At 41.7% G+C, this 13,310-nt stretch overlaps 1 protein-coding gene across 12 annotated transcripts in view; it reads right to left on the bottom strand.

Annotated features, from left to right (window-relative positions):
- STX8 (syntaxin 8) overlaps positions 1 to 13,310 on the bottom strand; it is a 175,017-nt gene that overhangs the window by 147,134 nt on the left and 14,573 nt on the right. For all 12 annotated transcript variants that reach the window (XR_005227494.2, XR_006285648.1, XR_006285649.1 and 9 more), the window contains exons 3-4: positions 12,603 to 12,697; positions 9,471 to 9,581 (exon numbers count right to left, since the gene is read on the bottom strand). Coding sequence is in view for 7 of the 12 variants with exons in the window: in XM_037913369.2 (XP_037769297.1) it covers positions 9,471 to 9,581; positions 12,603 to 12,697 (206 nt within the window). In the remaining 5 variants the exon portion in view is untranslated. The remainder of the gene's footprint in view (positions 1 to 9,470; positions 9,582 to 12,602; positions 12,698 to 13,310) is intronic.

Raw genomic sequence — 13,310 nt, 5'->3', positions numbered from 1 at the left:
ACACTTCTGCAGAGCCTTCCTCCAAGGATCTCAAGTAAAATGGGTAAACACCCACCAAGAGCACGTCCATGACTTGGACCACAGCAATGCCGAAGCCAGGAGTCTAGACTTTACAGCTTCTTCCTCTGAGACAGCACTCTCACTCTCTCTTCTTTCAAAAGGAAAATGGTTCTTTAGAGGGAACTGCCACCTGCGAAATCACATCTGAGGTGATGGTCCTAACAATGGCTTCTCTCTGTTTTTGCAATCTATTCTTTTTCTATTCACAAAATGAATCTGTGACAGTCACCCATGAGTCCACCTAAGCTTCTCTGCACTGGAGACAAGCAACTCCTCCTTTATTCGCATTTAGAGGACTACTTCTGAAACCAGAAAGCGCACTACGTTCCAGCACTAGCCTTTCAGATCTGAAACCATATTACCATCTTGTCTGGTCACAAGTGAAATGAGTTTATTAGTTTCAGTGCCCATCACAATGGACATTTATTCTTATCACAAACCCAGCACATTTCGTTTGTTGAGTTTTGGGCCAACAAACCAACCCAAGGCAAAAAATGCAGCAGCAAGTCCAGACACAGAAGCAGATGAGAGTAGGAAAGCTTGCTCAATGCCTGCCGATTCAAAAAAAACCTAAAAGCCAACTGAAACTATAGAGCAAAGGTTTAGAGCTGCCAGGAGAGCATGCTCTCCTACTGACAGTTTTTCTGAGGCTAATGAGTACTAATAGTAGTAATGAGCTTGAAGACCCAATCAGAAGTTTGAGGGCTACAAAGGCAGTTCAACTTATTTTTCGGTGTATTTCAAGAATTTTCTTTTGATTTGCTCTTTGTTAAAAATATAAATACATAACTGTGGTCCTGACCACTTGTGACCATTAAAAGAAAAAAAAAAAAACTTACGGTATATTTTACAAGAACATGGGCAAAAATCATGTGCCTTGGACAAACTCCAACTTGGGTAAATACTCTGCCTTACTAAAATCACCCTGCTTTTCAGCTGCAGACAATATTCACTTTCTGCGTACAAATGTTGTGGAGTCTTGTCTGATGACCACCTCCGGATGTCTGCTCACTTAGCATGGACAGTGTGTGTAGGAACTTGCATAGATCACTCTACAAGGAGAAGTCATGGTGGAGACACATATCCATTGAAAACCAATGAAAGATAACATTTAAATGGAGAGAAAATGAGCTCTCTGCAATAAAGATGACCCCACTCAAAGAGTCAAGTAAACAGCACCACCGCTCCTCTGGAAAATTCTAGTTGCATCCCATCCTAATTAAGGCCGACAACGCCGGAAGGTAACTAATGCTATACTAAATAACGTAATGCCCTTTTCCGCATTCTGGCCCAAGCTGTCACTTAGAATAAAAATTAAGAGTATTATGGCCACTGTACTACACAACGTGAAACAGCATTACAGCAATTTTCAAAGGCTGTAAGCTCACTGAATGGTGACCAAATATAAACTGAGATTAATTTTGGTAAAACCTTCACAATTGTATGCCGTGGGGACGATAAATATGTGATCACTGGTGCAAGAAGGTTAATGAAGGGAACGGCTATTTAAAAAAAGAAAAAAAGACTTCTGAAAATTTGGGCTGTCACATTAGGGATGGATTAGATAAAAAAAGCTGGTACAGAACCAGAAAAGTGTGTCACAGCTAGATCTTAAAACTTCACGTGTGGCTCTTTTTTATGGAGGAGGGTAAAGCTAACTTTCAGATTTAAAATGAAATCTGGTCTACTAAACTCCAAAATGGGCACTTAAAAAAGAAATCCAAAGCAATGCTTCTAAAGGAATCTCCTGCCAATAAAGTCGTTAGTTTAACAGCAAGGAAAATTTATGCGTTCAGCATGAGCAGCAGCAGCAACACATGCTTCCTCTCCACTGACCTGCCAATATGTCATGGACTTGACTGGGCAGCAGAGAGAAGTTCAATTGCCAGGCACGTTCAGCCCCTGGCTTCTTTTCGAATTGTCAACAAGACGACCAACTGTGGTATTCCCACCATGCCACCACGTGTGTCACAGTTCAGGGCAACTGCGCCTGTATTCCCCCTCCATGGTCCCTCGAGGGCACCCACACTAGGCATCGGTTCCTCAGCAGGCCCCTCTCTTGGGCAGAGACCCGAGACTGTCTCTCTCTCCTGACTGGGGTTTTTCCAAGCTTCACAGTGCCCTGCCTGCACTGTGGTAGCCCCAGCAAGCCAGACTCACTATGCCCTAGGTCAGTGTCTTCACAACACTTTCTCTCCAGAGGCTATATATAGTATATTTGTATACAGTTAAAAGAGTTACCACACAGCTCTTTGTAAGCAAGCACATTTACTCTTAAGGTGAAAGCATTATTAAAAACAATTTTAAAAAAACTACACATATGCTAAAAGCTTACCCAGGGTCACCCCAACCCCAGCCTTTGGCTCTCCTAGGTGTCAGTCCTTCCAACCTTTCCCTAAGGATTAGGGACCTCCCTTGGACAGAAGGTCCTGTCCATTTGCTGGATCAGAAAGCAGGCCCCAAGTCAGTCTGTCTGTCCATCTCTGGAGAATCCAGTTTAAACTACTACATCTCAGCTTCTCCAGGTGGTGCTACAAGCTGAGTGAATTCTCCTTATTACCCCCACTGTTATTAGCTCCCGGATAAGTTGTGGTTACCCTCCCCAATCGAATTACATACAATCCCTGGCCCACAAAGAACCAAAACTTAATACAGTGAGATCTCCCAAAGATATTGCAGGAAATTGCCATAGCTGTCACACCCAGAATTTCTAAAGGATCTAGAAATTAACACGGAATTTTGTTTATTTCCTTGTTTGTGCATAAGCATCACTGGTGTCAGTGCAGGTCTAGGGATATGCTCTAGAATTTCCTCACCCTCTGCTCCCTGTGCAGCAGCAGCAGCACACCAAATACTGCCCTAAACGAGTGGAGTGTTTTTCTTATTTTTCAAAGACCACATTTCAGCAGCTCCGGTTAATTTATGTACCGACTGGAACAAGCAATGCACAGGAGTCTTCGCGGATAATCAGTCCGCAGGGAAACCTCTGCATACTTGTGATTTTACATGTTTGAGTAAACTCAGCTCTAAATATAAAATCCAGACTCTGGACAAGTCTGAGTCCCATAACACAATTAATGGATTATGGACAAGTCCGTAGTTCTACTATCTGCAATCAATGTGGTATTGACTAGATTTAATTTTAACCGTTTCAAAACACCATGTTGGCGAACAAGAGAGAATAGGAATAGCTTATCCAACTTAGTACGCTGCAGCATCATAGAATGCAATGTGCCTCTGTTTTGGAATTAATTTTACTAAGGTTTACCGCAACTCATTTTCCACACAAGTATTTCTTTATTAGTCCAAAGGCCATTTGGTGGTGGTTTACATCCAAAATACAAGCATATAAACACATACTTTATATGCTAGCAACAATATAGTTATAAGCATTGAGCAAATACTTACAATCTGATCTTGGAAGATACTTTCCCATTATGATGTGGAAGAGCTAAGGAAAATCTCTGACAAAGAAACCCCTAAAAGCTTGTCTTTTTACACACTGTAATAAACAAATGATGTCTTTGCTGGTTATTGGACTTTAGCTAAAGCCAGATGAGGCAGTTAAGGGCTGAACCCAGATTCTGGCCCAGTCAAGATTAATGGCTGGACCCCTTTCATCAAGGTTTTCCTCTAATTATATTTTGCAATATTTCTTTCTAGCTACTAAACAACGATTTCTTTTTAAACAAGCTTATATAACTGAGACACAGAGGTTCCATGGCCCTGTCCTTTGCAAACAATTCTCACCATAGACCTGACAAACTAACTACACCAAACATCTCTTACAGCATACTTATCCACAGAGTAACATGTAAGGTATCCAAATAAAGCTCATAACTTGACAAGATTCAATATTTGTGAGATGTATGTACAGATAATATTTAAGGAATAATGTATATATCTCTAAAGTAATCTTTATGGACTTGAATAAAAAAAAAAAACAGTCACCAGGCATACCATGTTACAGTGATAACCCATTCAAGCAAGAGGGAGTTGTCACCCCTCCCTACTCAGCTGGCCAGGTAATGCAAGTTTATATAAACAGCCAAATATGAGCTCTTCTTACCACAGCGTCACATGGGGAGCTAATGCAATCCTGGGATGCATAAACATGGGAATGTCAAATAGGAGTAGAGAGGTTATTTTATCTCTGAATTTGGCACTGCTGGAATCCTGTGTCCAGTTCTGGTGTCCACAATTCAAGAGAGATGTTGATTAATTGGAGAGGGTTCAAAGAAGAGCCACAAGACTGATTAAAAGAATAGAAAATAGGCCTTACAGTGATAGACACAAGGAGCTTAATCTGTTTATCTTAACAAAGAGAAGGTTAAGAAGTGACTTGATTACAGTTTAAGTATCCGTATAGGGAACAAATATTTGATAGTGGGCTCTTCAATCTAGTAGAGAAAAGTCTAACGCTATCCAATGGCTGGAAATTGAGGCTAGACAAATTCAGACTGGAAATAAAATGTACATTTTTAACAGAGGGAGTAATTAACCACTGGAACAATTTACCCAGGGATGTGGGTGGATCCTCCATCACGGAATTTTTAAATCACAACTGAATGCTTTTCTAAAAGCTCTGCTCTAGGAATTATTTGGGGGCAGTTCTCTGGCTTATGTTATACAAGAGGTCAGACTAGATGATCACAATGGTCCCTTCTGACCTTGGAATCTATGAATAGTCTACCCTTGCCACACCCCAAAACAGTCTTCAGTGGTTTTCCATTGACAACTGCAAATGATCAAAACCACTTGGAGGTGGAAAGGACAGTTACAGCAGGCAGGAGATTGCTCAGGCTACGAATATAACAAAAGACTGTTTCAATATAACAGCGTAGGGAAAGGCACTCTGGATCTCTTCACTGAGGAAACCCCTTAAGGAGCAGGGGGCTTTCAGTGACTTTTGGATCCTCGTTCTTGTGAAACCAGCCAGCTCCACAAAGGACTGAACTTTGGGGAGAAAGCTACTTTATTAGGTAGGAAAGGTAACTATTGGTAAGTGTAGGGCCAAGTTCACATTTTAGCATTTCAACCAGTTGCTTCCATCACTTTCTCTCATTTCTAGTTAAATCTTTGTTCTTCCCTTACTTTTATTTTATTGTAAGCACTCACAAGTGCTGTGTGGTTTCCAAGAGCAGTTGTTTGAGATAAAACTGATAAGCTGGGGACACACTGCACATTTTGGTGCAGAGGATCTGTAACTGCTAAGAGCTGCCCATGTCAGGGGCTGAGATTCTAAGGGATTTGGGGGTTGGGGTGCGCCTATTGTTAACCTGAAAGGTGGACTTAGGACTGGCATAGCCCCAAAGTGGGTGCTTGGAGGTGTCAGGGAGCTGACTCCGAGCCACAAGATGACAGACTCCTTCTTGCTGGAGGCAGGAGGTACCAAAGTGACTCTCAGTCCTGGGTGCCCTGAGAACCATCACAGTAACTAAATTATTTCCTGCACCTTGTACCTAATTAACCATATTTTCTATATTTCTATTACCTTAACCCTATTCTTAAGATAACACTAGTATTTCACAGGTCACTACATGTTTAACACAAACAATCCTTCTTTCTTATACCATCATTCTTTTTGGTTATATGCTTTGGGCCTAACATCCAAACAACTGAAAACCATAATTCATCCAGGCCCAGCTCAGGTCTACATTCCTAGGTTCTGGTACAACGAAAGGCACGCCGCACACTGGTTCATCTATTGACGCATTCCAGAGTGCCCCCTCACCACCAGGCATCCACTGCTATCAAACCCACACAAGTCTAAGGCAGTGGTTTACAACCTGGGGTCCGCAGACCCCTTGAGGTCCACAGACTACGTCCAAGAGGAGCACAAAAGGTGACTATGAAACTAAAGTTTCAGATCCCAGAAAAGCATTCTGTTTTTCTGATCAAAAGTATGTGAATGCCCCACCTACAGGTCAAAACCTGGAAGTGTTGTCATTACCAGAGAAGCCTACCGTTTAGGACCCTCTCACACATTGCATCAAATGCCGTGCTGACCACGTGCAACATTTCTAGTTGAATTCTGTTCAGTCAGTTTTCAGTCTAAGATTTCAGAGGCAGGGGTCCGCAGACCACAGGTTAAATTTCCAAAAGGGTCTGTACCTCCATTTGAAAATGTTTAGGGGTCTGCAAATGAAAAAAAGGTTGAAACCCCCTGGTCTAGAGAGTAAAGGGGGCTCCCCAGACATGCTCACTCACCCACCAGACTCCTGGTGATCCCTGGGCATATGCTGGCACCTGAAGAAAGAGGATAGATACACCCTCTTGGCCCAGGAACAGCTGCAGCTCTGTTGCAGAGTTACTGCTGATCAGCTTCTTCCAGGGGTTGGGGCAAAATGTGCCCCTTTGGAGTAGTGCATGAGATTATGAGTTCCACATGCTACTGCTGAGACAGCACCAGAAACTATCCACAGAAAGGGCTCTCAAATGCACAAAGTAAACAAGCCCAGGAAGGAGGCGGTCTCTAATCTTCCAGTTTTAGTGAACACAGGCGTTATTTTTAACAGCAGCAGGTGACAATACATTTATTCAGAAGTGTGATTTTTAAGCTGGCCTATGTTTTTACATCCCTACAAAAAGACTCCTGCCTTCTTTGAGCGCATACACACATGCAGAGCCCTGAAGCAGGACTGGGATCCCGCAGTCCCACAGGACCCACTGCCAGAATAGCAGGGGCAGGATAAAAATTAACAATGCGGGGGGAGTGGGGTGGGAATTGCAGAGTGGGATGAGAGCGGGATTAAAAAACAGTCCTGCAGAGGGCTCTAAGCACATGCTCAACAAAGACAAGCTATTACAGCTCTTCACTAAAAAGGGGTCACACCTTCAGGGCAATTCCCCCAAAGCACACAGGGTTGCAAAATGCAGAAGTGCTGTCATGCTATGAAACTAGTATGCAAACCTCAAGAGTCAGCACAAGGAGTAGGAAGCTTTTGGGTCAGGCTTGACATGTGTGTACAAAACCAAACCTGCAAATTGGCAAATTTGTCTCTACAGACACAATGCGCAGATACACTGAATCACTGTATTTAAGAGTCAGCAACTTGCAGTCAGAGGTTTGAGACTCCTTGCAGCCCGGATTAGTGGGGGGGTGGGGGGAAAATAATCACGTCTTCATCTCACAAGTGTATTGATATTCTCATGATAAAGGTTTCTTTTCAGTTAAGATTTGTTTAGCTTTTTATTGATTATGTAGGTATACGTGCCCAAACAGCTGTGATGGGCATTTTTTTTTAAACAAATAGAATGAAATATAAGAGACCTTTCATTACAAAGCATTCCAGAGAATTTTACCAATTTAAACTGAACTGCAGATTATGTACTAGGATCATGTAATTGACCAAAGAAATGCAGCAACCTCTGCAACTGTAACAGAAGGCAGCTCTACTTCTCTTCTAAACTATTGTGAAGGACAGAAGATCCAACTGAAACTTCTGGGAAATTTAGGAAGAATGAATGCAATAACAATACTGGAATTAGGCCAAAACACTGCAACTTAGTGACCTAAAAGGAGTCAGAATATGGATTTTACATCTCATCTGAGAATTGGAATCCACAATGGTGCAATGTTCTATGCCCTAAATCTTGGGCAGTTCTGATGGAGATCAAAGTTCATCACCTAGTGAATAATCATAACGCTACCTAGGTAGTCCACGGAGGAATTCCATCTAAATTCTGACAGAGCCCAGCCCAGCTTGAGAAAGCCAAGAAACAGAATCACAGCAAAAGGCAGCCTTAGCATCGGTGAGATCTACCCCTCATTCTTCTAGGAAGGAGATAGGGAGTGATCATTTCACCATATGGTTGGGTGGTTGTTGTTTTTTTTAAACTGATTGTCTCAGCAATGCACAAACTCTTCAAACTAAAGCATCTTGTCTGAGTTTCTGAGACAATAGGCATACAGAGTTATGAGTTGCTTTGAGCTATCAAATCTTCAGTGGCACATTTAAGAATTAGCATCACTCAGTTAATCAAGGAAGTACCAAAGAGCAGCATTCTGAGACACAAAAAGGCTGGTATCTATAAACTGTTATCAATGGCCTTTTCAGTTTCATCAGTTTCCAAGCCACTAGAAACCACCAACCCACCAGTATTTTATTGTGCATCGAGTTCTGAGTATGATGCTTGTAAACATTTATATTAAGACTTTTTATGACATCCATCTGTACATTTGGAGTCTACTCACGAACTGTTCCCTAACAGACGGACAGAACATGGATCTTGTGCAGCTCTCGACTGCTCAATTTATGGGCTGCTAGCAATTTCTCATGTGGCAATCCTGAATTTCACGCTCCCAGAAAGATAGTAGGTTTCTTCCCCAACTAACAGGGTTGTGTCATTTTCAAAACCAGGCAGAAAAATAGATCCCAGGTGTAGCTTTTTCTGTAGAAAGGAGGAGGCTGTAGAGGAAAGCATAGCACAGAGAAGGAAAATTTCAGACTAGCTCTTAAGTGGCTGTAAAGGACTGGAGAGAAGGTGTGATGCCAATAATTCAAGGAGGAGCCTAGTTCTTCAGTATAAAGGCATAATGATAAAGGAGAGTTAATCCTGAAGTTAATAAGGAGTCTGGTGGCACCTTAAAGACTAACAGATTTATTTGAGCATAAGCTTTTGTGGGTAAAATACCACTAACACGGCTACCCCCTGATTCCTGAAGTTAATGTGTCAGCTAGAAGATATGGCTAGAATGACAAAGAAGAGCTCTGTGTAAACTCGAAAGCTTGTGTCTCTCACCAACAGAAGTTGGTCCAATAAAAGATATCACCTCATCCACCTTATCTCTCAATTAAGGGTCTACAGAGTAAGCTATTCCCTCAGTTCACACGGCTTCTCCAGTCAAGTATGCCACAATAAGAACTACTGCACAGATTTGTAATCACAACTAAACCATGCTAAGGACCATTTACCCCTGGCACATCACAGCTGGAATCTGCTTCCTTACAGCACCACCTTCTGCTTCTAGCAAAAATATGGGTAGCAATTTGAGGGTTAAACCTAATGTGTGATTGATCTTATCACCATTCATTCAGCTAAGTCCAGTACGTGCTGCTCATTTAAGAAACCTGCACAGACTCAACTAGATCACAAAATTAGAGATGGGAGAGATATAACAGATAGAACTCATCTGTGCCTTAAAGACAACTAACCTTTTATTCCCTCTGTCCTCCCCATACACTGAGGTGGTAACTATTAAACTGATACTCGATAATAAATGTATGCAGTGTAATTGTAGCCACGTAGATAATAAAGGTATATGTTTTCAGATTTATTTCCTTAGCTATGAACTTTTCTACATGTAAATAAAAATGTAATCAAGAGACGCATTTAAAGTGCTGGCTTTAGAGACACGTTCAAAACACATACCATCACACTGCTCCTTTAAAATTGCAGTATCGTACCTTATCACATCTGGTTCTGTGCCATCATTCTTATAGGATGCTTGAAGTTGTCTCTGTCGTGTGAGAAGGTCATCCACTAAGTTTTGCCTTCTGTCTCCCTCCAGTTGTGTTCTAGGGGCATTTGGTTAAGGGCCAGTCACAGAAATAAAAGCACATTTAAAACTTGTATTTCCAGTGTTAAAAGCATCACTCTCAGAAGTCACCTATTACTGAAATACCAAAGCCAGTCAGGAAATGAGAATTTTCAAAGAGCAATAGGTTAAAATAGACATAATCCTAAAAGCCCACTCTTCTTCACTTGACGAAGATTGATAACATTATTCATTCATAAGAGTCAAGCTGCATGGCTCTTAAGACAAGGGGCATAAATTATTATAGCACTTTCTTCACACCTTGAACTCTAATACACAACATGGGGACACCTCCACCCTTCACTGAAAGGCATCTAGCAGAACCCTATTTCTGCGATTTGCAACACCTTAAAGAAAGAAAGAAGAAATCCTGATTTGTCTTGAGAATCTGATCCAGACAGCACAAACTGATGAGATTTGGGAAGATTTTGTTGGTTTTTTTTGCATTGAATTAATGTAAAAATTAAGAGCCGTGAACTCCAAAAAAAACCATATCATCATTCTCAGGCACTAAGCATATTAGTTGTCTTTAAAAATCCCTAAGCAAATGATTTGTTCTACAATTTTGTTAGCATACAATGGTAAGACATGCAGTCTGGAAGCTTGACAGGACAAGGACTGAGTCTTCCTATAGGTCTGTCCAGTATACAGCACATTTTAAGTACTACTACAAAATCACCACCAGCAAACTAGATAGCTCTGTTTGATTCAGCATGGCTCTTAATATGTTAACTATCTTGCTGGGTGATGAAACAAACCAGGTGAGAAGCCCTCGCCCAGCTCAGCAGGTGGTCAGCAAGTTACCAAGAGGTTATTTAAAGGATTTCTTTACATTTACAGAGTTATATCACTAGCACTCCCCAGTAGCAACTGAAGTAGAGCTTGTTGCTTTTGAAGAAAATGACCCAATTCACTCAGTCACTGAATGACTAGCGTTCTTACAGTGCTGCCCTTCTTCAATTTTTATTATTTTTAATAAACTCAATGATGCCCATTCTAAAAGTGATTACCTCTCTTCCTTGAGTTGTAACCTGAGCAGGTGCATAGCCACAATGACTTATATTTGCTTTCTTACATAGCAGTGCCATTTATCTGCTCTAAGGTAATATCCTCAAATGAAAGGATAACTGTACCCTGCATTCAGTGTAACATTCTCAAAGTTAATCGTTACAACAAAAGCTGCTGGCTTGTTGCAGTTAAACAATCATTTCAAACCCTCTGCCCCCGATTCAAACATGGATACGAGGGTTCAACACACCAAAGGCCAATGGCTCACTTTCAATGCTACCATAAGGCAGCTTGCAAGTAAGAGGCCCTCAAATGGCCACTGGATATACTTCCATGGGCACACGTGGGTTAGAGAGGAGACATGATAGAGACTCAGAGAGGACACCACAGAGGCACAAAAAACATGGGAAAATGTACAGAAGGACAATCTGGCACTACCAATTACCGCTCCCCCTCCCCCCAACTGAAGAGCAAGGAAAAGCCAATGATGTGAAAAAGTAACATTTTTCACAGGTTAATTGTGCATTGTGTTAATCTCACTGATATTGTAGCAAAAAGCTTAGTAGGACTCCTAAATGTTCTAGACTTTTGTATGATGTTAACAGAATGTTCCAGAAAGTTTAAAGGTACTTGTCAATTTCAAATCTGTCTTTTTCTCGTACACTTGTATCTCATCCAGCGACAGACGAGCACAGTCGTCATTTGTCTTATACTTGAACTGTAGTAGCTCTTTGGGGCAGACACTGTCTTTGTGCTCTGTGTTCGTACAGCACCTAGCACAATGGGATCTCAAGTCCTCGACTAGAGCTCCGAGGCACCACTACAATACAAATAATAATTTAAAAACCCGAAACCTTCCCTTGTAGGGCAGAGTGTCACCAGCTGGGATGCACTTGTTCCCAGCAAGATTCTAACATCTGCCCTTAGAGCGAAGAGAAAGTTTCTAAGAGATGGAAATAAAAATCCTAATTAAACAAAGGAGCCTAAATTTTCAAAAGTGAGTAGTGATTCTGGGTGCCGAATTTGAGGTACCCTGAATGGGTCTGGTTTTCAGATCCTTGATGTTCGGCACTTTCTGAACATCAGGCCACTGAAAATGCCTCAACTTGGGCACTGAAAATCACTACTCATTTTTGAAAATTTAGGCCAGAAGATATAATTGGTTGTAGCAGTTTAATGGAACTAAGCAAGTGACCCACTCTATAAAGACAGAGCCAATTCACCAGCTATTATACCCCATTAAAGTGAGTGGAGTCACACTAGGATGAATTTGGCTGTGTGTCTCTATTTTGGGTCACCTGTACTGGTACAGGAGATTTTCAGACCCATACAAATGCTATTGGGCTGCTATCTGCTTGCCCCTCTTACACACGGCTTTTCCAGCTGTGCGCAGGAAAGACTAGGTCAGGACATGAAATCCAGAGCACAGGTGAATGAGGAAGAAGTTACACATTCCTAGCATGTCTTGTAGGACTATCCAACTCTTCCATCCAGAAGGGCAGAGAAACGTTTCCTTCACATTAACAGCACAGCACTGAGCTCCCCTGATCGAGATAGCCAGGCCCGCTGCACAGCAACCTTACTTCCCACCAGACCAGTGTGTGGGAGGAGCTCCAAATTTGGACACTTGTTTCACATAGGGCTGTTGGATAGCACTGCGAGCACAGGAACCTGCAACTTCTTTTTAAACCGAAATCGTGAGGAGCGTAAGAAAATACACAGGCCAATTATGTCTCAAACAAAGAGCATCAAAGCTGCCAATGTTAATCTGTCACACCCTGGAGATATCCCAGCAGAGTCACTACAACACTAAAAAATGAGTGCAGGGTCCCTGAAATAGAAATCAAGATTGCAGGCAACATTTTAGTAATTGGGGCCTCCTGGTGTTGAGGGGAGGACGGGGCTAACTGCAGCTTCCTTTCCAAAAGAGCCTGTTCTACCACCCACTCCTACAATATGAGAAAGAACAGTGAGATACTGTTTACATGGATACATCTGACGTGTTGATATAGCTCGAAGCAATAAGTCCTTCAGCTGGTCGATCTTTACCTTGAGATTCTGCAACAATGATCGGATTGTCACATTAAGCTGAAGGAAAAAACAAAAACAGTTGTTGGGTTTTTTTTAACCAGATTACAGTGTAGCCATACAGACATCCATATTCAAATAATCCAATGCAGAACCCCACAAACCCCACAGCAGGATTCCCTCTGACATTGAGAAAAGCCTGTGCTGAGCTCAGCTGTGCACAAGCGGTGCTGTTTGGGATTTTTTCAGAAAACAATTCTATGTTAACATTGGTTTTGCAACCAGTTTTTTAATATACTCATGCTAATTATGAGATCTTTCTTTCAAATCCTCACAAATTAATTCCCCTATGTGCTGGAATATTTTGCCCACATTTTGCTGCTGTCCAGTTAATTTCCTGGTTCTTTATTCTGCTTCTTAAGGGAAATATGGATGCTGCCTTTGCCTGTAGGCAGAGATCTCCTGGCTTCTGTGTTTTAGTGAAGGTTACTGTCAGAGGTTCAGAGATTCCTTCCACTAGTTCTCTTATAACTTCCAGATCTGTAATTTCATTTCTATTTAGTTTTACCGCCAGACACTTGTTTACCATCTTTGCTCATCCTTGACTCCTGGCCTCTCCGCACTATTGACTGTAATAATTTGTATTCCTGTTGCTTGCATGAGGTTCTTAGAT

This window comes from Chelonia mydas, chromosome 14, assembly GCF_015237465.2.
Source record: "Chelonia mydas isolate rCheMyd1 chromosome 14, rCheMyd1.pri.v2, whole genome shotgun sequence".
NCBI lineage: Eukaryota > Metazoa > Chordata > Testudines > Cheloniidae > Chelonia > Chelonia mydas.
The sequence above is the reverse complement of the archived record's forward strand: the minus strand, read 5'-3'. Positions and strand labels throughout refer to the sequence as shown.